The sequence below is a fragment of the Meriones unguiculatus genome, chromosome 9 (assembly GCF_030254825.1).
Source record: "Meriones unguiculatus strain TT.TT164.6M chromosome 9, Bangor_MerUng_6.1, whole genome shotgun sequence".
Lineage (NCBI taxonomy): Eukaryota > Metazoa > Chordata > Mammalia > Rodentia > Muridae > Meriones > Meriones unguiculatus.
The window spans coordinates 7,878,052-7,903,448 of NC_083357.1; the positions used below are offsets into that span (position 1 = coordinate 7,878,052).

The window sequence follows — 25,397 nt, forward strand, 5'->3', positions numbered from 1 at the left end:
TGCTGCCTTTCTAATCATAGGCACCAATGGACACATGCTCTTGAAAGAGCACACATGTACCTGTTGGCATGCACACACACACACACACACACACACACACACACACACACGCACGCACGCACACACACGCACGCACACACACGCATGTACTCGCACACACACACACACACACACGCACGTACTCGCACACACACACACACGCACGTACTCGCACACACACACATATACAGGCAGGCACGCATGTACATACGCATACACGAATACACACACAGGCACACACAGGTAGGTGCACGCACACACACATACATACACACACAGGCAGGCACACACACACACACACACACACACCCTCTGTTAAGATTCCAAAGTCCAGCATACTTTCTAGGTCTCTAACAGACCCACCTCTAGGCCTCAGAAATACCACGAAGACAACTCCAGTGTTGTCCTGGTAGGAAGTGCTCAGTGAGCACAACTGCAGCCATGTGAAGAAAGGCCATACCCACTTATTCCGTTTTCTAGGGTGCAATTATCAAGACACAATAACCGTGGTGGAAGTCCCCTTGTCTGAATTTGGGGGAGAGGTCTGTTACATAGTTGAAGGTCACACAAGAAGACATAGGCTTGAAACCTCTGTTGTAGCCGCAAAAATCAATGTGGGTTGTATTCACCATGATCGACACTCTCGAGGTAAACTGTATACATTAATGCATAACTTGCGAGGCATAGGGGCCAGCGTCATTCCCAGCTGAAACAGCAGTCTCGCTGCCATTTAACTGACTGGACTAGGTGTGATTAAAAGAAATAGAAAACTATTTATTTGGATAATTTTTAACATCATCCTCTGTTGATGAGTTGACATTTCACTGAAATACACATATAACAGTTGCATAATGAAAACAGAAACTGTCTCCAGCACATCTTCAGAGTTACACAAGATTAGGATTCAGTTGACATGAATGGGCAGTAAACAGACACAGGACGAAGGATCTGTTCGCAACATAAATCATGGAGAGGGTTGAGAGGTGGCTTGGCGTACCACTTCCCAAAACAAATAATGACAAAACATTTCTTAAAGAGACACCAAAGGAGGAGAGACGGCATCACTCTTCCCAGATGTGAAAGTGGAGGGTTTGGGAATCATGATCCTAGTTTGCAAAGCACACCTGGCAAGAGTGGGCTGACTTCGCTCTCTTGCGTAGGGCCTGGGGGCAGGGGACCAACACATGGGTTTCCAACTAGAATTGAAATGAAGCTTAAGCACAGCACCCTGAATTTATTACATATCACAAAACATGAGAATGAAAATTGTTCTAGCACACATATCAACCTAAAAGGTAGCTTAGGCTGTTCCAAAATCCCATAGGCACAGAACCCAGTTCCGGAATTACAGACAACTACCTTAAACCCTCAGAGAAATTAGTCATTCTCAACAACTTCTTTTTAAAAAACTTTACAGTAAGTAAAACTTTCTTGTCTTTCATATTTTGTGTAAGTATTATCTCTATCAGCAAAAATATTGTTTTAATTTTAAATGTGGTCAGCAGTTAAATCCACACAAAGCCTTATAAAGTCATTCCATTAACATCACAGTAGAGTTATGGTTTTGAATAAACACAGAGTTGCTATGAAATATAAACATTATTGACGTGTTTTAAGATGTCCAATCTTACAAAATATTAAACAGGATCAAGCCTAGTTTCTGTTTGACTTTAAAATGCTAGCTATTATCATAAATATTTGTTTAAAAAAGAAATGTTGGCGCTTTGCCTGTAGATTGCTCCTTTAAGTTTTAGACACCATTTAATTGGAATTTTATAGATATTTACGCTACTTAATGATTAAGTCACCAAAAATAAATTATCTCTAAACACCTCTGAAGCAACAGCATAAAACAACGTTCTGCTGAGGAGCAGGAGTGCCCGTTTACCTTCTTTGCTCCCTCTCAGGGGTGATGCAGTATATCTGAATGCATTGGAAAGGTGTTTGCTCTCCGTGACACGCCAGCCATCTGCTAGCTCACACTCCACAGCATTCATACACAGACACCCAGAGACCCACCCAGACCTACGCTGTAGCAGTGAAGGAGAGAAAGGCAAGCCTCCAGGCGGCCCTGGGAGGGACCCTCCATCTTCACAGTGTGGGTGCCAGGGCTTCAGGCTCCTGCCAAAGAACGTTTACCCTGGCAGAGCCTGCTGCTCAACCCAGACACGCCTCATTCAGCCCAAGCCGGCTCTACGCAGTCACCTCACTATTGATTAATTGGTTCATTTTCTTGGGGGCACACAGGGATTGGCCCATACTTAATTACAGGGGACAGTTTTAGATTAGCTCTATTAGAAGACAGGGCTGGAGATTAAATTCTAATAGAATGAACGTGCTTCTCTACACGCTGTCCTCTGCCTCCTCTGCACACTTGGACACACCCCCTATTATCCCGTCACTTTCCTTCAGGGAAATATCATGGGGTGGCCTTTGTGTCCATTATGAGCAGCTTGTGTTAGATATAAAGGTTAGGATCATGGGCACGACACCGTGTTACTCATTTATAGAGAACACTCCTCTCCTTGAGTAGTCTGAGGTAACTTCAGACCATGAGTTACTGAGGGGCGGCCCTGGGCTGTACAAATCATATGTGCCGCTGCATTCTGAAAGCTAAGGAGGAGATTTAAAACCTTTACCTACGTCTCCTCTGACTCTCTCCCCCTGAAAAGGACCAGAGAGACTTCCTGTCTGTTGCAGATCCACTTTATTGTTTATTTTTATTTTTTGGCCGGGGACTAATCCAGGGGCCTCGTGCACTGAGCCCTTCCACCTTGATCGCACACACACTCTCATTCTCACTTGTGCTACCCAGAGGTGGTGGAGATTTTGAACATATTTCTAACACTAATTTTAACAACTGCTCTTCCAGATCAGCACATGTAGTGAGGTGTGACCATATCGCTTGACCCTTGGCCTAAGTTAGAAGGACGTGTGGGCTACATGGGCAGAGGAGCAGAAGCATTCCAGTGAGAAGTGCTGCAGCTATGCAGAAGTCTCTTGAGCACAGATGGTCATGAGGCTCCAGCATCTTCTGCCTTTAAAGGGAACTTTGGGTCATCACCTCAGAGCAATGTGTTTCAAGGTGTAGTTTGTAGACCTCAAGGCATCCTGAGACTCCTTCAGGGGTCCATGAGGTCACTGTGATTTGTGTAACAATGGATGTCCTTGGCCTTGTGTACTCTTACTCTCTCATGAGTGTGCAGTGAGGTTTCCCAAGGCTGAGCGACATGGTGATGTCACCACCACCCAGCATCTTTGTGCTTACATATTCTGTGTTTATAAAATTAATCAGCTTTGATTTATAAGACAGGAAATACTGATATACAAGGGTTCTTGATAAATTTTAAGAATAGAAAGATTCTAGGATCAAATGTTTGAGAACTGCTGAACCAATCCATCCTCCAACAAGTGACACTGCTGTGGCCTCAGTCTTAGCTTTCTGCTCCTGTGATCCTGCTACTTTTCTCCACCTCTGTCTGTTATGTGGCTTCTCTAAGCCAGCCTTTGCCTCTTCCTCTCAAGTTTCAGTACAACAGGCAGGATCTGCCATGTCTGGCTGCCTTCAACACTCCATCATAGGTTGTTTCCAGGATGTTTCATTATCCCAAAGAGTCAACTTTCTCAGACCTACAACGTAACCAAGGAGAGCAAGTTCACCCAGGCACCCACTCACCTGGAAACCCTAAGTTTCACTTACCAAGCTCTTTCCTGTAGATAATGGAGCAGCTATACATTAGGCTACTGAGGGTTACTGGGTGCATATTACTAAATCACATGCGATCATAATAAGAGTTTTACTGTTAGATCATTTGCCTTAACTTTTTCATTAAGGACTTTGGGACACAATGGTGACTCCTCTCAGTATAGACCAACCTCCCTCTTCCAGAAAACTGTGCTAGTCATCCTGTGGACTAATTCTGAACAGGGACATACCATGACATTTGATTCTAAGAAGACCCTACTTCCCACCCTACCTTTGCTTCCCTGTGACAGATGCTAAAAGTTTAGCACCATGGATTCAGGCACTGGGTACCAGGTTTGCTGCACTTGTTTTGAAAGATTTTGAACATAAAGACTGACTAGGCTCTTAAATCTTCCTCTCTGCTGAATGCTTACTCTTCTGCCATGGCTCTGAGGAAAATGACAGTGGCTTCTGCAGTTTGACCTGAATGTCAGGAAGCCTGGCTCCCTGTGTGTGGAACCTGAGGGCAGCCCTCTCTGTTGTTGGCTGGCTTCCCTAAAGTAGCCTTGGCTGCTGACCAACCGACTCTGTTCTTAGCAACACAGCCAGGCCCATAGGAATGTCATTCCCAGGGATTCTTTAAACCAGGCTTGTAAGCAAGTTAACATTTTCCAGCTTCTATGGGTTTAGGTGATATATGGAGAAATGCAGGTACAACCTTACCCTCTAGAACTACATGAGGATCTAGAAACAGAAGTGATACCAAGGCCAGGGTGGGAGGGGTGGGCCAGGGGAGCTGCTTGCCTAATACACAATCTTTTTTCAACCCATGTTCTGCAAGGCTGGCCAGTTTCCCTCTCAGGGGTGATATATCAGTTCTCTGTGGATTCTGATACAGTGTCTCACCCAGACACCGCCCAGTCATCAGAGAGGTGATCCCAGAGATGTGGAATAAACATTTAGCCCTGTGGTTGCTGGAGCATGGGGAAATGTGGGAGAGGGGCCAGGCTCCTGGCTGAGAGACTTGAATGCTTGAGGCAACAGCTGTGGGTACCACATTACTATCAGACCTTTGACCTTTCCCAAGGGGCCAGGCATAGCAGGGTGTATGGCTTGGCTCTCTTCCATTCCCACACCACCACCCATGGGGGCCTTTAAGCTATGAGAATGAATAAAAGCCACATGAGCTCCCAGTCTCACTATCATCCATGCATGGGCCTCAGCTTGACCTGTCTCCATAGTGAGGCCAGGAAGTCCACCATGATGTAGGAAAGTCGAGCCACATGTCAGGGAACCTCTGTGGTCAAGAGCAAATGTCATAGGCACAAGATGTCACTAAAGGAAGCCCCTCTTGGTTTCCCTGGGAAAGGTCTGAAGGAAGCATGCTGCCCACTGGGGGCCCTTCCCATCTCAACCTGGCTTTCAGGAGAGCTGCATACCGACAATGCTTGGAGGAGCACCTCTTTCAGCCAGAACGGGGCTGCACAGAGTCCCAGCTCCCTTTTCCTCACCTTTTCACCTCACCTCATTATCCACCCCACCCCACCCACTCATGTACACGCAGACACAGACACACACCACTCCAGGCTCTGCACTCCAAGTGGAGACCAATGAATTGGAAACCTTTGCTCTTTGAATACTGATCCTCCTTGACCACTTTGGGTATCTTAGACTAATATCAGAGGTACAGACTTGACCCCCTCTGGGGATGAGTTTCAAATTTGAGGGCAAAGCTCTCATCAACCAACATTTTGGGCAAAAATCTGTTGTTATTAACTATGTGGAAATATGGCCTGACAGGTTATCCATTTGCATCTTTACACATTTCCTAGTATCTTTAAAAAGGGGAGGATTCTTGGTGGATAACTACAGTACAGAACAGAAAAGAGATCAAACCAAAGCGAGAATTTCATAAAGTTCTGGTGGTAAACAGGCATATGATATTATTATTGTAGTACTCTTAATAATAAGCAATTACACGTCCAAGGAGCTTTACAGTCACTTAGCCATTCCTCACAACAGCCCTGTGAGGTAGGTCGACATTATTACCCCCATTTTACAGTTGGGGAAACTGAGGCACAGAGAGGTTAAGTGTCTTGCCCAAGGTCACGCAGCAAGTGAATGCTGGAGCTGGGACTAGAACCCAGGTTCCCTGACTCCCAGTGTCCTTGAAACCAGACCATACTGTTTCCAAAGAGGCATCCCAGACTGGCTCTGAGCGCAAGTTACAGACGGACAATGTTAGATGAGGTTTGGGTGTGGTGGCATTTCCCGCAGACACGGAAAGATGGAACCTGAGGTGTTGCCTGGTTGGTTTTGGCATGCGGGTGTATGTGTTAGTTTCAATGGGTGTGTCTGAGCTTCCTGGCCTTCCACTTATTAGTGCATTCTGGACTGGGCCACTGCAGCAAGCAGGGCCAGGCGGTCAGGAGGTCATGACGTACGGGCATAGAAAAAAAACTCTGTCTGCTCAGTTCCAATCGGCCTGCCAGTCTTTGGGAGTTCGGGCAAACTAGGGATGCAGGACTTTGGGACAGAGTCAGCTGCCCACCATAGGCAGGTCTGCTTAATCTTTTTATTATATATATATACACATCTCTGTATATATATAACATTTAATTTATTTTTTAAATTTTTTACTGGCCAGCATCAGCAAGTTGTGTTCATTTTATTTCTCAGTGGGACAGCTGCCCTTCTCCTTTGCTCTCTCTCTCTCTTGCTCTCTCTCTCTCTCTCTCTCACTCTGTCCCTTTCACTGAGTCTCTGGCTTGGAATGGAGAACCGTAACTCATACGTTCCCTTTCATGAAAAGGAGCCACCATGAGCAGTGTCCGCAACAGGCAGCCATGGCTCCACAGACGAGCCACAGCCCCGCTTCTGCCTTCCGGAGGAGTGCCTTGCTCGGAAGGGGTCTCCCCGGGGCTTTGGGATTGCTCTTGCCTGCATTTCTCCTGAAATGCTGCGTCAGTAGAAATAAGCCCGAGTGAGTTTGCCCTTTCAAGGCCTTAGCCACAAGTGCCTTCGGACTAAGCAGCTTGGTGCGGTAGCTCAGGCAGAGAACTCTAAAGCATCCGTTCAAGCATCTGAAACAAACGAATCAGCCAGTGAAATCCCATCTGTTAGCATCTGTTCTCCTCCGACATTAAAAAGGAAAACATATATATATATGTATATATATATTAAAAAGGAGCAGTGCTTTGGGCAGAATAATATCTTAAAAAAATCTTACTGCCTTCTGGATAAGGTCACATGATTGACAGGACCACAGAGGCAGGTCTCTGGAGGGTCCTGTTTTCCTCTGTCTTTGTGCACCATGCCTCTATGAGAAGGCCACAGTAAGGGACACTGAAGACTAAAGCCGATGGCTACTTGTGTAACACCCACATCTCCCAACCACCCCCACCCTTGGCCACGGCACAGCCGTTAAAGCCGTTCAACTTAAACCCCTCATCCTGCGGAGTTATAAATGATGGGCTACTTAAACCAAACTCCGAAACAGAAGAATAGCTGCCCAGGATCCCCTACGGTCTATTCAGGTGGCCTCTCAAACGGGGTGCATAGAGGACAGTCTCCTCAGGCTCCGTGAGAGCAAGCAAAAGGCTTGTGCATCAAAACAAAGAGAGATGAGCAAAACTTTTCCCACTGCGGGATCTTTCGTGATCAGTGGGATACTAGAGTCATCAGAGCACGTGACATCACTGTCACGGCACGCTGGGACCCTCTAGTTGCAGGAGAAAGAGCTGAGCTTGCAGGAAGGGGTACCACTACTACGACCTGCCCAAAAGGGGACTGAGACCTTCTGTGGCTGCACGACTATGCTCCTTTATTTATTTTTTATTTTTTTGTTCCTTGTGGAAACTTGCAGGTCGCTTGGATGCAGCAACATGGATGAAGAGCAAATGCTGAGTCAAATTAAAGGGAATATGTATATGTCAGATGAGTGAGAGAAAACCAAAAGGCTGGATGCAGCTTCTCTCTGGCTCCTGTCATAGAAGGGCTAGAGAGAAGTTTAGTTTTAATGATGCGGATGAAGGGGTGTAGTGGGTGGATGGATAGAAAGTGCACACTCATTCAGACCACAGAGGCCAGAGGACACAGGTGCCCAGCTCCTTCCCATGCAGAGGCAGGAGCACCTTCAGTTATCACCCACCACAGGGAAAATGAACACTGCAGTTGGTCTGAACGCAGGCGGATCAGGCTGAGCCATGACATGGAATGGGGGTGCAGAGCTTGGGTGCCAGTTCTGGAGAGCTCTTCAGACAGACCTCACTCTGCAGGCTAGCACACACAAGCTTGGCTGCTCACTTCTGCTCACACAGTAATGCCACACTCCACTTCCCACTACAACCAGCCTGGGAGCCTTGATGTGGCCCGGCCCGCCCAGCCCTGCCCTCCCCACAGTACCCTGCTGTTAGAAGCATATTTCCTTCTCAACCAAACAAGGCCACCCTCAGCAGCTGTCTCAAGGATGTGTCTCGTCCTAGCTGAGGCACTGCCTTCCTCCCACGACCCCTCCCATTTCCCTAACTGTTACATCAGCCATGATATTTCACAATGCAGAAAAGGAGGCCTCCTTAGGCACCAATTAAATGTAGAGAACCAAATCACCTTCAAAGCCATTTCTACAGCAGAGGAAGCCAAAAATGTAATTAGAATTATCCATCAAGGAGACAAACATTTTCTATCTTTAATATTTGTTTCAGAATCAAATGACTTTTTCAGAGTTTAACTGTCAAGAGATTATGAACACAACTTAATTTTCTATGCTGTGTACTTAATATAAATTACAGGCCTAGCCTCAGTTCTCAATAGTACCGTGGGAGAATGTATTTGTATCATCTAACTAGACATATTTGATTTCTGCCGATGAAATGAAGCTCTCTAAATAACAAAATGAAAAGTCTTAAACAGGAGAAAACCTGTTTTCAATATCATTTTAGCATAATGTGGTCATCTTTCACCCAAAACCTTTATAGCGGACTGTTAATACCACCTGAACCTTCAGCTCAAGGTTCAGTAAACTTCACATGCAAAACGTGGGGGCTACTTAGGCCACGGTTGTTTATGCTATTTCAGAATACCAAAACACAGCATCTGGCCACCAGGGTGAGCCTCGGTGCTTCAGAAAGGCATAACCCACCCCAACGCATGCACGCACACGCACACATGCACGCTTGCACACGCACACATGCACGCTCGCACACGCACACATGCACGCTCGCACATGCACACTCGTGCAAGCACACACACCCTCCACTGACACCTGAAGAGTCTCTCAGCTCACAGACAAACCGACTGCCACAAATTGTGACATAAGCTGTAGCAGAGACCGAGTCCCCTCTTGAAAGCCAAGTTTTGATCCCATCCACTAGACTTCTAGAATAGAACCCACAGCACTCAGAAATCCAGCCAGCCTCTCAGACGGGCCATAAGGAGATGTGAGGAAGGACAACCTTCAGCACACGATAATTTTCTGCTGGTGGCCAAACTAGTCTGGCTGCCACCAGAAATGGATAGACCAGGAACCTACTCATATTTGCAAACTCAACTTTTCAGTTTTTGTCATCTGAGGCTACTCATCTACTTATGAAGTGTAATAATCTTACAGTTAGAGCTGTCATTTTTGCAAACCAGATGAGCAGGAGGTGAAAGGCCTTAAATCAAAGCCTATGGCCTGAGGTGGCAGCGTACCCAATTGCTGAGCCTATACCTCACTGGGTTACCAAAAGGTCACATGATCAGAGAATGAAAGAACACAGACTGGCTTAAAGATATGCTTGTCAGCCCCTGGGATCTCACCATGAGTCAGCTGGTCACTGTCCACCCACAAGGTGATCTACTAACTTGCGACACATAAGCACACCTCACGTTCTTCATTCACCAACATCCTTATTCATACTCTTTCTCACAGCAAGGTCACGGTCAGGCTGTGGCTTCCATAGTTATCAATCCTCTGAACACGCAACAATGCTGGGATTTTGTTCCTAGAACAAGGTGCAGGACTATTCCAAGCTGTACCGTATCAACACCTACAAGCCACATTTCAGAACCGTGAGAACGGGGACATGAAAGTCACTTTCATGGAAACTTTTAAAAAGCAAGGAAAATGTCTTTGTTTACGATGGACTTAAGGCACTCCAGGTAGCCTGACAGCAGGGCTTCGAGGCAGCGTGCCAGCTTCGGTACTTCCCCTCTCTCTGCTTGTGACGGCTGCCTGTCCCAGCTCTCTTTGAATACCACCAGCCCCTAAACCACCCGAGCTCCCCTGACTACACGGTCTAGTATGTCTCATTGGGTCGCCATGCCTGCTTCCCACCCAGGTCTCTGGGCAACTCTGTGAATCTGTTGCCTGCGGATGCCTGAGCCATGATTGGACCAGATATCCCTGAATGCCAGGCTCACACTCCAGGGGCCTGGTAGTTGCATGTATGTGCATTTGTGGGGAGATCGGAAGAAGGAGTTGGAAAAAGGGAGGTGGGCCAGAGGTTGGCCTGTGTGCGTAGCACTTGCACAGCTAGCCTCACTGCTATCAGGAGACAGCACACAGAGACAGACGCACCACACATACGTGCACACAGTACATACTAGGGGGTGATGAATGTTATTGAAATGGACCAAAAACCAACAAGGCGTGGGGTAAGAAACAAACAGAAACAAAACAAAGCACCTGCGTTCAGATGGAAAGCTGTTCGCTGGGCAGCCGGGCCCTGAGCCCAGGGCTATGGGAGGGGGGCCTGCCTCAAGGGTGCTACCTTTGGAGAAGACCCAGGTGGCTAGCGTGCGAGGTGAGCATTCACTCCTTTCCCGACACGGCTGTCCTGGGGGCCTCGCACACCGACCAGGTGGTGGTAGGTGCGAGGCTCAACGGAGAAGACAAGAAGAGGGGGAGGACTTACCTTGTGGCCCAGAAATGGCTAGTCCACAGTGGGAGGGGACAGTGTGCAGTATCTCAGATTAAACAAAATCCTTGTGGCACTGCTCAACCATGAATAGTCAGCTCTCTAGTGTTTCAAATTAAAGCTGGTGACATTGTTAGTGAAAGGAGAACGGAACAAGAGGACACTTCACCTGCAGGGCAATCGTTGTGTTCTTCGAAGGGTACTTCCCCACCAGGCCTTGCTCTTTCCGTTTCTTGAATTTCCTAAAGTAGTCCTGTATCAGGAAAGTGGCATAGAACTTCCCCACGGTTACCTCATCATCTAAACGGAGAGACCAGACACAGCTCTCCCGAATCAGCACATTTGGACCAAGAGCCTAAACCCTCACTTCTGCCTGGGGCGGGGGTGGGGCGGGACAGTGCCCAGAAGGCACTGGGCTCTCAGTCTATTGCATAGGTTTCTCAGTCTAGCAAGAAGCAAAGCTTTGCAAAGCAGTTAAGGCTCAAGGTTAGAGTCAGTTAAATGAACTGATCCTTAGAGTTGCAGAGAGTAATGTATATTTATCACGAGTTAAATAAAAATAGCGTATTAGTAACAATATGAAACGCCACCTTGGTTATTTACTTAAAATAAACATTACAAAACAGAAAGGCCTTGCAGGCCACATTTTTCACCCTGAGCATAGAGATTTGCATGTGTAATTACCATAAGCATCAAGTGCAATTAAACATCCAAATCCCTATGTCACAAGATGGAGACCTAGAAAGGTGACGAATGAGCTTAGAAGGAGAGGAAGGTCGGAACAGAGACTGCAGATCCAGCTCTCTCACGCTCCCCCATTGTCTGCCAATAAGCTCTGAAACCATTTCTTGGTTTGGAATTCAGAACTGCTGGATTTCTGCATTGCAACGACAGCTCCAACTAACCTCAGCACTGAGCAGGCTTTATTTCTGCTCTGTTCAGAAACAACCTCCAGCATGTATCACTGGGGAGTCAGAACCCTGCTGAAACTTTGAAAGTGATGCATGAGGCAGAATAGAGGCTCTGACCATCTTGTGGTAAACCACCACGGACATGCCGGTATATCCTGTGTCCCCCGTCCTCACGGTTGATGCCACCAGATCTGTAGTGTGCCGAGGTGCTGGGTAGAAGGTGGCAAGGCTACATTAGCAGCCTAGCTTGTGTGGGGTTGTGTTGGGGGTTGCAGGCTACCTGGAAAGCCCTGAAGAAGCCAAGGAACAACTGTTGGTACTCAAGCTTCTGATCAAACTCTCCTTACAAGAGTCCCGTGGTCTTGGGATAAGACAATCAACTTGAGAGAGTTTGTATTCTCCCCTACAAAACGGAGTCCCATCTCAGAAGAACTTAAGATGTTTAAGAGAAGTGAATAAAGCACTCGAACCCTGCTATGGGCTGTCCTACTGTCAAGTGCCCATCAGTCACTACTCCTTCAAACCAAGCCAACAATATCACTCACTGAAATGGATGCTAGAGCATAGGAGGCTTAGGGTCACTGCGACACACTGTATCTAAGAGAGGTAGAGGTTACACGACCGGCCCAGGTCAATTGGCCAAGACCTAAGCCCAGAGCCCTCTCCTGCACCAACCCTACCCTGTCTACAGAGAGTCTGGCTCTGCCCATACCCAGCACCTTCCTTTCTTTGATCTGCCTTTCCAGTGATATAAGCCTAGCCCTGTCCTTGCTAGCTCTTTCCTAGTATGCCAGTGGCTGCTGAGCCAGTGTATCCAAGGAGCCCAGAATCTATGCCACCTTCAACAACACAGATGGTTTTTGTTCTTCAGGGTCCTATGAGCCCTGGGAGACTTCCTGACTCTCACAGAGGCCCATCTTACTTTATACCAGGATGTTTCCAGTAAAAGAAGTACTGATCATCCTTTCTCTTTCACTCTAGGGCAGCAGGGCAGCACTCAATGGTAATCTCCATTGAGATAAAACAGTAGTACCAAGAGACCTGGCCCAAACAAGGCCTATAAAGAACAAGAAAAGCTAAAGCTTGATCAGGACAGGAAAGGAAAAGAGAAAGAAGCAATGAACATGGTGAGGCCATCCGGGAACAGTAAAACACAAAGGGAATAGCAAGGAACCAGAGAGATGGCTCAAGGATGAGGACCCAAAGGCAGGAGGATTCTGGGGTTGAGGAGCTTCTAAAGAAAAAGGGGAAGTCCATGAACTGGCAGAGATGGCAAGAGAGCACTGAAAACCCTGGCAAGATTCCACACTGAGACACTGCAGCCTCATGATGAAGAATGGTCAAACTGCAGACAAAGCAGAGAAAAAGATGCTCCCAGCGTGTTCTCCATAGCTAGTTCCTGACATCACCTTTCCACCAGGCTCATGATGAACAGTGACAGCTCAGATCAGATCCCAGTAGCAAAGCTGCCGAGACATGCATCCTGCTCTGCTGCCTTCACCAGCTATGAAATCTGACACTTCAAGGGCACAGGCTAACTGCTCATTCTGCTGCTCTCTAGCCACACTATACTGTGGGAGACTACAGTGAATACTGTGAATCACCCATCTGTTTGCTCCAAGGTATATATCATAGTGTTATTTCTGAAGTATGCCATGATGGGGGAAAAGTTGGAAACCACTGGCTTGCTGGAAGATAAGGAGATAAGAGAAGAAGAGGAAAAGGAAGAGGAGGAAGAGGAAGAAGAAGAGAAGAGAAGAGAAGAGAAGAGAAGAGAAGAGAAGAGAAGAGAAGAGAAGAAGAGAGAAGAAGAAACCAAAGAGACAAATGATGAATACAGACACTAAAACCTGACCCAGAGCTATCTGCCAAGGCCTGAAGGTCACTGTTGAATGTTTTCCTTTGATGGCAAATGTGTTTATGTGAGATGTGTTTATATGCTACACTGGGCCCAGGGACAAACACCACAGAAACTTCTGGAGCATTCTATTTCCCCTAAGATTCTAGCTCTTTATTCTCATGTATCATATTGAGGAACAGACTGACACTTATCATCCTAAACCCCAAGTCATTTAAAGACACACAGATGACCACGAGGCCCCAGAGTGGAAGGATGCATTCATCCTTCATGAGAAGTTGAGTAGAGATAAATTTTGGTCATGTTTTCTTAGAGGACGAGCATTTAGATCATAAGCCAAATCCCAAACATTTTTTTCCTAGTAAGATAAAAATGAATGAGAGTGTCATAGTGATGCAGGTGATACTTTTCAAGCACACCTGTGTGAGGAGGGCTATTCCTGGGGGCATCAGATGGGCTACTGTGAAGGCAGTGTTTCCAAGAGATAGAGTTGGAACAAGAGGGAGGTGGGTGTCTTGGGCTAATGTGTGGAGGGTTTACACAGACAGGCACAGCCTGCCATTCTGAAGCATGCATCTGTATTTTGACAAACAATGTAGGGGAATCCAGTTGGCAAGAGATAACTCTGATTCCATGCCACCACCCTAAAACAGAATTGCTTCAGAATATTCTGAGAGTTGAAAGGAATGGAGGCTGCAGAGGAAGCTCAAGCACAGTGTTACAACATCTTAAAAAGCGGTTCATCTAAGCCATGCGACCACTTGGATGTGCAGCTGAAAGGAAAAGGGCGGAAACCAAGAGGAGTTTTAAAAGTGCACAATCAGGTCTGGGAGCTGGTGGGGGGGGTCTTGAGGTAGGAATTTCCCCAGTGTTGGTCATTTATTTTGAACCATTTTCCCAGAGTAGAGCCAGTGGCTAGGCCAGCTAGAGGTGATCTGAATCACTAATGAAAACCAATCCTAAGAAGCAGAACTGGCTAATTCATGGCTCCCTCTGTCCCTCAGGAGCCAGAGGCTCTCATTTTCTGGGTGCTGGATTCAGCTTTCGGATCTGAATCATGCCACACTATTAAAGTTCTATTGGTTATAAAACACACCAAATTTTAGCATGTGTCCAGGTCAGGGTTAGGTAGACTGCTGGGAGGCAGGGACACTGGGTAAGCAGATTCTGCACTTTTAAAGCTTGAAATAAAACAGTTGGAAAATAATCATCTCACTTCTACGTCCACATGTATTTAAACAAAAATAGAGAAACTATATATATATATAATATATGTAGATATTATATATATGTAAAATTTAAATGTTAATCAGTTAATTTGTGATAAATAACAAAAGGAAATAAATAAGCATGCTTGTTAGTTCTATCTCTAAGCCTCATTAAAGGACATTCTTGGTAACTACAGTGGGAAATTCAGACTTCTTACAATTACTATACAAGCATTTCTTTTTCCTGAAAACTACCAATTTTTCTCAAGACATTTAAAACTGGAAACTACTTTTATGTATTTCTTTTGGGTCAAAGGTACAAGTTTTTCATTTTGTGAGAGCTGTCATGTTCTCGTCCATTGATAATTTTTCTGACAGCAAAAACCCTGCTCTAGACATAGTGTCTAGATTCCTCCCCCACTGAACCCTCTCTTTGGCTCTACTGTCTTCCTATCACCCCAAATATCACCATGTGAAGTCAAGGGCTCCTTTACCTGTGGGCCTCACATTTAATGGTCTGGGAAGGCATCCCACACTGCCTTTCTGGGCTGTCTGGAGGAGCTACCACTGAAACTAATTCCTCGATCAAGAACTACTCGGCAAAGAGATTACACTGACCACCAGCTGGAGGCACAACTTGGTCAAGCAGCTTCATGCTTGTCTTCTTCCAGATCTTCTTTATCACAGCTCGGAGTTCTTCATTAGCTTGTTCCAGGTTCCCTGAAACCAAAAGGCAAAAGGACGGGTTTGTGGACACTGCATAGACAAGCCTTGTGTCTGCGGCCCAGAGCTCTCTCCTGCCCCTTACTGTGTTGCTGGGTCCTTGTATTGCCTCTCCTTTGGGCCCTTCACAGTGAGTGCCAAATACCCTTCCTATACTCAGAAGCATTTACCAAGCCACACAGTTGGAGACCCACCACTGGGGAACAATCATTTCCAGCTGGGAACTCAAGAACTACCCATGCTGCCACAGCAACCTACCCCAGATAGAACCTAAGCTCCTACCCTCAGCTCCCAGACCAGAAGGCAATCGTTGCTGCCTCTGCCTCTTCCTCCCCCTCTTCTTTCTCCTCCTTCACGCCTTCCCTTCTTCCTCCCCCTCTTCTCTCCATCTCCTTTCTCTTGTTTCTCTTGTTCTCCTTTTCCCCTTCCCCTCCACTATACTCCAATACTGCCTTGGTTCCATCAGGATAAACTTCACCCAAATAAGACTCATCTTAGGCCCCACTTTAGGTACTCATCCTCACCTCATAACCTGGACTTCTTCCTATACGATGGTTGTCTTTTCTACCAATACACTGACATGTAGGGCCATCCTTCCTTCTGGAACTCTTAGTGATGTTCGTTTGTGGCATAAAAAGCACGTTAGGCTGGAAGGCGCTACCTTTGCTGGGTAGAGCACCAGGGTTGTAAAGAATGCCTGTCTTCTGACTATGTACTTGTCTTTGCTGTCCCCTCTCACTTCCCTCTCGCCTCTGCTTCTTCACCTCAGGCTCGCTCCCTAAGCCCGGCCGTCCTCTGCTCCCCATGCCACCTATAGCGCAGCCTCTGAGCCAATCCCCAAGGCTCGTCCCACTGCTTAGCCAGGTTTGAGCAGGGCTGAGTGTGGCATGAGAAAGGGGGCAGCTGAGATGAGGACCTGATATCATACTCCACATGCTAACCATGGTGTGTGTGTGTGTGTGTGTGTGTGTGTGTGTACACAGTAGGCTCTTCGTCTTCCATCTGGCCTGCTTAGAATATTCCCTGGCATCTTCGTGTGTGGTTCCTTTCTATGGACAGAGAAGTTACTGCCTGGAAGAGTGAGTTGCTTCGCTGATAGTGTTGGTGAAGAAGGGCTGGAGTGAATCATTTGCAGCTTCTGTCTATGTCCCAATGCCTCGCCTATTTCTCCTGTAGTATAGAAAGTACTGTGATGAGTCAACTCCACACGCTATGGGACAGAACAAGCAGAAAGGAAAAACAGAAGGGATGGGGTGGTCGGCTGGCCAGACAGAGATATCCTCCTTGTATTCACTACCCTTTCCCAGGATATCCCACTAACTAAGAGAAAGCCCAGGAGGGAGAACCAAAAGTGTGCAGTGGGGGGGAGGTGGCCCCTCCCTCTCCTGCTGCCTGTCCTGCTTCCTGCCTCCAGGGAGTGCTCACCTTCAGTCTTGATCTTGAGTGCCGTCCGGACCAAAGCAAACAGCGTTGCATTGAACATGACGGTCCCATCGCTGTTGAGAGGCATGTTCATGGCAACTAACCTCTGTAAATGAAAAGGAGCTCCTCAGGAGAAAGCAAATATTCTGTGGCAGCATGGCCCCTTTTCATGTTCATTCTTTGTGTATCCCTTATTCATGCTCCAGGAAACCCTCACTTCAAGTCAACAGCCATTTGGGAGTGTTTCTACTATAGTTAATTATAGGTATCGACATAATTAGTTTACGGGCTGCCCAGATACTGGGTTCAGTGTCATTTCTTGGTAGGCCTGTGAGGGTGTTCTGGGAGAGACTAGCATTTGAATTGACGGGCTAAGTACAGCAGAAGCCTACAAAAGCGGGCAGTCATCATTCAACCACGGCCCACCAAAAAAGTGGAGACTGGGTTTCCTCTTTGCCTGCCTGCTTGAGGTGGTACATCAGTCTACTTCTGACTCACATGCATCTCATTGGTCCCCCTGGTTTTCCGGCCTCAGGCCTCAGACTGAACTGTACCACAGATGTCCTGAGTCTCTCACTAGAAGGTGACAGACTGTGGAACTTGAAAATCACATGGGCCCTATCACATAATAAACCATTTCTTGTGTATGCATATGTCTGCACATCTATACATGTACAGCTATGTGTTGGTCATACATACATACATATACATATACTTATACTATAAATATATATAGTATCATCAGTTCTATTTCTCTGGAGAACACTGACCAATACAACCTAACATCTGTGAGGAACCTGGGATAATATGAAATATAAACGCTGACAATTGGATGCTATTTAATGTTAACACTTAATAAGTAAATTATTAAATAAATGAAATTAATTAAGTAAATTGTTAATTAAAGAAATTACATTAATTAAATTAATAATAAAATTTCATTGTCCATGTATTCCTCTCGTCTCATTAGTTAGCAATCTGTGTCTTGGGGCCAGGTCTGCCCTCCAGGTAAATCTTTAAGGATTTTATGATAACTAAATTATACAGCAGGTACATGGGCCAACCACAGGGTCTGAGCTTGCCATTCCAATAGAGCTCACTACTAACCACAATCCAGACAGAGCTCTTTTAATAAGTTTCTAGAAACAGAACACCATGTGCTATTCCCAGCAGGTCTCCATGGCTTCTCCGAAGGCTTGGTGTTTCAGAATAGATCAATATTTCCCACTTCTCACCTCTCTCCAGGTACCTCTCACACCAGTGTCAAGGAGAGTTGTGGGAGAACCTGGGGTTAGGGAACCCTCTTTGGGCAACAGTCACCTCATTGTAAATTCAGACAGCATGCCAGGCTGATGGGCCTTGCAAGCAGATCACAGACACAGAGGTTTTATGGCTAGCACATGGTAAGGATTAACTAAATGTTAATATCTTTTAAATTTCTTGCTAGGCATTGTGGTAAACACCTTTAGTCCTATTGGCAGGCTGATCTCTGATTTGGAGACCAGCCTGGTCTAGATAGGGACTTCCAGGTTAGCCACTGCTACACAGTATGACCCTATTTCAAAAACAAAACAAAACAAAACCCAAATAAAATAAAATAATTTTTAAAATTTTTGGCTAGAAGTTTATTACAAAAGGAAGGCTTGGATGTTTTTCCCACCCCACTGAAGGACTAGAATGCAGCTGACTAGGCAACCTCCCTAAATTTCAACTCCTACTTCAAGCTTTCCTGTCTCCAGAATCAGTACGGCCAGGGTGACTGGGACACTCATTCACTTTTCCTGACAAATGCCTATGTTGGCAAAACAGATGACTTTGTGCATTATGGATACATGGGTCCTTTAAGCAGAGGAACCAGGAATGCAGACAAAGGTGAACTCTGTCAGCTTGGCTCTGTGCCACTCTTTGGAGAAGTTCAGCTAGCAAATCTTACATCTCTGTTGCTACTGTATCATCGAGACAGTTTCTGTGGGCTCTGTGGGAGAAAGGCCAATGTGAGCTGAGGCTCCACACGACCAGTGTGGGGATGACAGAGACAGGTAGGAGACCTGAGCTTGTCACAGAGACACCTCAGCTTCATGCCCCAGGGAAGGGCTCTATAGAATTCTACAGCAGAAAGGCCACATGCAGCATGCTGCCACTTCTACAACTGGGAGGCTAGGGCCCAGTGTCTACCAATGCCAAGCTAGAGTCTAATGTCTACCACAGCCGAGCCAAAAGCTGAGGTATTTATTTATTTTTTTCTCATTACTCTCTCCTCACCTGGCTGCAAGGTACTCCCCATTGTACCTCCTCAGCTAGTAGTCTCCAATCTTTCCTCTCCTCTCTCCCCATACCCACTGCCCTCATCCTGACTGTCCTCCAGTCTGCTTCTTCATGCCAATACAAACAACTCTGAGATGGTAACCTGAAATTCATGCTTCTTCCCCGGTTTCATCATTCTTTGCAGGGCGGTGATGCATGGAATAGTCAATCACATTCAGCTAAGGCATGGAGCTCTCTGCCACTCCCTCTTGTGTTCCAGTCACATGGTTGCCCAATAGCTTGCTGGTTGGCTGGTGTGAGGATCCTCCTTGTCCTGTTTCTGTCTGGAGTCTGTGCTCCCTTCCAAAGAGTCCTGCCTGCCTCTGACCGACTCCTATGTCTCCCTCTGTTTTTTATGCTGGTTTGGTGGTGCTGGGGATCAAACACAGGACCTGGAACATGCTGACCTGAATTGAGAGCCATCTGGCTCTGGCCTAAATATCATTTTCTCTGACCTGTGACCCAGTCACAGACTGTTAGCATTCCTTTCACATTATTATCCCTGACAGGATTCTAAGTGTTGCAAATTTGAGGGTACCTCCAAGGCAGAAAACATTATTATCTCCACATGTCCAACACCATAAGGAAGGCCTGGCTGCCCATCAACTAATGTCTGCATATAACGAACAAGGCAGTGAAGAGGTTGTCAGACTCGGAGAAGGGACACTCACCTTACATGCTACTCGGTGTGGACATAACTTTCCAAACCCCAGGGGAGGCTGGATTCGTCGGAGCAGAGTGACCACGTCAAGGTGCTTTATCCTTCCCCTGGAAGCAAAGCACAACCTGAGGTCCTAGCCAGCACGACCCTGCATGAGCTTTTAGCCTGACACCTCCGCCCTGCAGAACTCGCCACTGACATCCCCCAAAGAACTCCCACAAGCCAGAAGGGTGCTTGTCAACCTACTTTGCTTCAGGGTCGTATTCTGACCATATCCTCTTGAATTCATCCAAGTGGTGAGGCCCCAGAATAGACCAGTCCCGAGTCAGATAGTCAAAATTGTCCATGATAACGGCCACAAAGAGGTTGATGATCTGGAAAAGTCAATCATGAGGGTGTTTCAGTGGTGGTAGGAGGGATCACTTAGACTGTTTCACCGCCTCCTAACTACAGGGCCATGGAATATTGGAACCCACATATCCAAGTTGCAGAGACAGGCCATAGTACTCTCTCAGGGGGAAACGGTGACTAAAAGGGCAGGAGTCTGACCAGCTGGCTTGGCACACACTCAGGAGGGGGCGGGTGGGTGCGTGAGCTGGCACCCTGAGCACGCTGTAATCGTATAATTTAACTGCAACTAGAGACAGCTCACACTTCAAAGGCACTTAAAGCCCTGTGTAGTGACTTTGAAATTTTAGAAAAGAAACAGCAGCCCTCAGTAACAAGGTTGGGTGAAAATTTCCACCAGCCCATCAGTGGGGATCAACCAACCAGACAGAAGGCACACGTGCTGGATTGAGCAAAGCTGCCACCTGCCTGGTTGGGCCCGGAGTATACCAACCACATCAAAGCACTATGACAGGACAGTGCTGCTGGTCTGATCCCAAATGCCACAGCAGCTCTGTAAATAGAAAAGGGGCTATGAGACTGCTTACCAGGAATGCGCAGAGCATGTAAAAGCTGATGAAATATACAATGGCAAAGTTGCTCCCGCAAGAGTATTCCTCTCCCGGGTTGTAATCTGAGTCCGGGTCACACAGCTTCCCCGGGAGGCAGGCAAGCATGATTTCCTGCCAGGCTTCCCCTGTCGCACATCTGTTTGAATTAAGAGGAAGGGCTTTAATTGGGGAAGGGGCAAGGAAATGATGGATTAAACATTTGGAAAGAAAATTCTCAATTTGTGCAAGATGTCAGTGCTGAAGCAATGACATTTGGATTAACAGACACAATTTAGTACCTAAAGGCCCCGGTGTAATATGATTTATAAAAGTGTCCGAGACAATTTTTTATAGAAATGGATATTCATTTTTCTCTGTCTCTTCTTCAAATATTTCTATTAGAATTATTTAATGATCAGTCCTGATTGATTTTGTTGAAAGGAAAAATTAGAAATCACCTAAATTATGAATAAGTTGTTACAGTTACTGGAGTCATTAGATATTGCTTCCTTGTTTGTAGAAAGTTCTCTCTAGCTGTAAGGAAGATTGTTTACAAAGTGAATTAGCTCGGATTAAAAACAATCCCATAAAATGTGAAGTTGTATGCTCTGAATTGGCTTTGCAGAGTATGTTAATCTTGCAATTTGCCAGAAAAACCAACTCCACCATTTTGGGCCAAATTTAAAGAAAGCGTTTATTAAATATTAAATACTGACCAAGATATGGACTTTGGTCAGGACCATTCCCCAGAGTTTCCCAGCGGGAACGGCGTTGAGCCATGTGTCACAGGGGCTTATAAGATCAAACTTATAGGCCACTGCATTTTTAGATGAGGCTTTGTTATTTCCCAAGAACTACAGTTCCCAGCATTCCAGGAAGTCACCTGGTTCCTGGGCATGTGGAGCTGACAGGTTAATTTTGGGAATCACAAATGCCCCCTATTTTTCTGCCCTTTCTGTTCCCCTGGCTATGCTTGTGTGTTCTTCATGCATACGTATCAATCCTTCAATGTTTTTGTTTGTTTGTTTCTGGTGACCTAAGTGTCAGCTACAATCTGAATGACTGGCAGTTTTAACAGTGCAGCCAGATTCTCTGCAACAGAAATGCTAGTTCTGTTTAAGAATACAAAATTGGGGCCAGTGAGACGGGTCAGTTGGAAAAAGGTGTGTTCTCTGCAAGCCTGCTGACCTGAGTTCAATCCCCAGAACCTACGTAAAAATGAAAGAAGACTGACCTCACAAATTTATCTTCTGACTTTCACGCGCACAGTGCCACGTCCAACCCAAACGTGTATCATATTCATACAAACAAATATTTATACATATTAATGTTTTCAAAAGGTATAAGACCCCTTATCATAGTAGAACACACAATATCAGCATTTGAGGGCTGAGGCAAGAGGGTTGCAGTGAGTTTGAGGCCAGCCTGAGTGCAGAGTAACTTCCAGGTCAGCCTGGGCCACATGCTGAGACCCTGCTTCAAAACAAGCAAAGTAAGGAACTAGCAACTATAGAACAACAAAGCAAATCTGTGGAGACCTCACCAGCAAGGGCAAATATGGTGTCAGCTGGTCAGAACCCTAGGGTGTCGGCCGACCCCCCAGGACCCAGTCACCTGAAGAGCAGCAGCACAGCCTGGGGAAACGTCTGGAAGTTGTTGTTCCTATTGATCTGGTTATTGTCTCTCATGGCAACTTTCCCAAACATCTAGACAAGAAGTTGTCAGAGGGGGAAAAATCAGATTTCCGTCATTGTTACAGTTTGGAACTTGAACATTCTCTCAAGGTTCATGTGGTCAGAGGCTTGATCCTTGAGGGTAGCACTTAGAGAGGTGGGCCCTAGTAGGCCCTGAGGCCATTGGGGTAGTGTCTTCCCAGGGGAATGTGGGAAGCTGACACCTGTCTCTCTGAGTGCATCTGTCCCATGATGCATTTCTTCGACGGTGCCCTGCTTTGTCATAGGGGAAAACAATGGGCTAGTCAATCATGGATTAGACCACCTCCACTGCAGGCCTTAGGAGACATTTTCTCTTTATGAGTTAATTATCTCCAATATTTCAGTATCGTAATGAAATGCTAACATAGTCATATAAAAAGACTTATGTGAATTTAGAACTAACTCAGGCTTAATTAACAACTGGCACTTTCTGCACTCTTCACAGATCCTCTAGGCACAGCACATGCCCCTGAGCTACCTCTTTATTTATGAGGACATATAACTCTTATCCTATAACTCCCAGAAAAATTCCTAAATGTACTCTGTGCCATCAGGACAGTAAATAAATACGTCTCTCTGTGCTGGAGTTAACTCACCTCTCTCACTTGCATCTCTCTCTAGTCAGAATGACAACATTCTACCAAGGTAGAGGATTTCCTTCTGGCTGTTCATTGCCAAACTCAGAGCTGTTCATTGCCCTCCAGCTGCTCCAGGGTATTAGGACTCAGCTAAGGTCAATGGGTTCCTAGATCTTTTCCAACCCAGGAGCACATGCTCCAGTCTCTCAGCCTAAGAGCCTGAGTGGGCCTTTCTGGAAAAGTATGGTGCCCAGATCCAACCCTAACCGTGCCATCTGGAGATACATGAGAATTCCGACATGATAAAGTAGGATTGTGCAGAGTATCAACAGCTGTGGATACCTTCCCAGTATCATCAGTAGAGTGCACGTGGTCTCCAACATGGACGACAGGGGCATATCCTTTCCTACTGGGGCGCCTATGACATTCTGCTGCTCAGATCAACTACAGGTCTCCTCATCTAGTTCATTCTCCTAAAGATAGGAGTGTGTGCTGGCGGGGAAGGGAGCTAGCACAGCTTATTCCTCCTACATCTTGAACTCTCCATCCTTCTAGGTCTGGTTTCCTCTGGCACTAGCTCTGTCTTAGAGCTCAATCCCACCAAAGGGGTCATAATGTTCTCCTTATCTCTTCAGCAGCCAAGGCATTTGGCTAAAGACATCATGACCTCATGACCTTGCCTTTCCACTTTACCTGGTCTGCAGTATAGACCTGGGTGGGGGTGGGGTGACTGGGAAGGAAAATCAGCTGCCACTTACCTGCATACCGATGACTGCATAGATGAAGAAGAGCATGGCGATGAGGAGGGCGACATATGGGAGTGCCTGTGAGAGACAAAGTATTGGGGTTGGTGGGTGCTGGACACTAGTCCTTGTGCCTGCTCAGCCTACATGAGGCCTGGCCCTGCACAAGTGCTCCAGTCCTGGGGATCCATGCACCTGAACACCTAGAGTTACAAAGTGTAGGCAGGCAGGACGCGCTTCCCAAGCTCACTGTTACCCTGTGCTAAACCTAAAGGTTTTCCATACAGACTTGTAGATGCCAGTGGGTTTTAATGTACTCTGCAACCTTCATGAAAATGCAATTGACCAAAGTATTCTAAAAGACCAGATGCCCCAAATATTTCCACTTTCTCTGTATCTGGGGTAGGCATTGGGGAGTTAGCTGTAGAGCAGCCAAGAAACTTCTTTATGCACCTTGATTCTGGCTTTCCTTCAGACGAGACCTTAGGAGTAGAGTTACTGAACCAGAGGCTAAAAAACCATTTCAGAATGCAAAACACTTTAAAACGCACCATTGGCAATACATTTCACGAAAATATCTCTTACATTTAAAAAGACTGCAAGTTTCGCTGGACCTCACAGCTAACACACCTTGAGGTCACTTGGCTTTTAATTCTGCTGTGTACTCAGCCTGTTTGTTTAACTTTCCTTTAAGATAGCAATGTATCAACAACTTTATTTTCCTTGGATTTCCTATATAATCCTATAACTATAAGTTATGCACTCTTTTATACCCCTGACCTAAAAAGCAATTCATGTGTGTGTTAAGAGTAATAAATGCTGAAAACAGAATAGATTGAAAACAATATTATACAAGTATCTGTTATGTATGTTGAAATTAGCCTCTAGATAAACTTGATGATTTGTTTGCAGTCTTGAGTGCTTTGGGGTCTGTAATAAGTCACAATCTCTTATAAAACTCTGCTAAAGATTTCTGAAAAATATCCATCATTTCTTCTGTTTGTGATACTTTCTGTGCTGCTCAATAAACACAGACCAAAGCCTTTCTTTAGGGACAGTAAGACATCAGTCAGACTGAGGAATGACAAAACATGAGGACAAATGAGATATGTACAACTGACAGACTGCAGACAAGCCAGCAAGCACAAACTACAGTCAGACTGAAGATAGGGAGTAATGTGGAGACTTCACAGTTGGAGTCACTCTTGATCAAATTAATCCAAGGGGAACTGCTGAGCTTTCTTTTCTTAATGTGACTCCGGTGCGCCGTGGTGTGTCTGAAGTTATATCAGAAGCTTTTCGCTGAACCATGTGCTCATTGGAGAACAGCTACAAAGTCAAGGGCTTGGTGCAGGAAGAAACGAAGCTAGCAGAGTGGTAACAAGCACAGGATCGCCTTAAAAGCACCCAAACAAGTACATGTTCTGGAGAGACCTGAGTCCTTTCACTGCATATTCCCCGTTGGCTCTTCTCCATCACCACACGTGACAAATGCATCTGTGTGTATGGAAGCACAGGGCTGCCTAGGCTGTTGGGCTCAATCCTAGGCTCGGGTGACTAGAGGAACCCTTTCTCATCGATTTCAGAAAGCACATAAGGATGCTGACAGGGCACTCACAGGTTTGGGGCTCAGTGACTTGCAGTCTGGCCCAGTGTGGCAGTGCCAAGCCAACAGATACACTGCCTACTAGAGTCCCACGGAACTCTGCACTT

At 46.1% G+C, this 25,397-nt stretch overlaps 1 protein-coding gene across 14 annotated transcripts in view; it reads right to left on the reverse strand.

The window, feature by feature from the left end:
- Positions 1-25,397, reverse strand: part of Cacna1d (calcium voltage-gated channel subunit alpha1 D) — a 301,017-nt gene that overhangs the window by 12,362 nt on the left and 263,258 nt on the right. For 12 of the 14 annotated variants that reach the window (XM_060390786.1, XM_060390779.1, XM_060390778.1 and 9 more), the window contains 8 exons: positions 23,700-23,765; positions 22,263-22,354; positions 20,646-20,805; positions 19,957-20,084; positions 19,721-19,817; positions 16,749-16,851; positions 15,219-15,320; positions 10,793-10,923 (listed from right to left, as the gene is read on the reverse strand). In XM_060390786.1, the coding sequence (XP_060246769.1) occupies positions 10,793-10,923; positions 15,219-15,320; positions 16,749-16,851; positions 19,721-19,817; positions 19,957-20,084; positions 20,646-20,805; positions 22,263-22,354; positions 23,700-23,765 (879 nt within the window). Of the gene's footprint in view, positions 1-168; positions 6,808-10,792; positions 10,924-15,218; positions 15,321-16,748; positions 16,852-19,720; positions 19,818-19,956; positions 20,085-20,645; positions 20,806-22,262; positions 22,355-23,699; positions 23,766-25,397 lie in introns of those variants that run through there. The other 2 variants (XM_060390783.1, XM_060390784.1) reach the window with 1 other exon arrangement.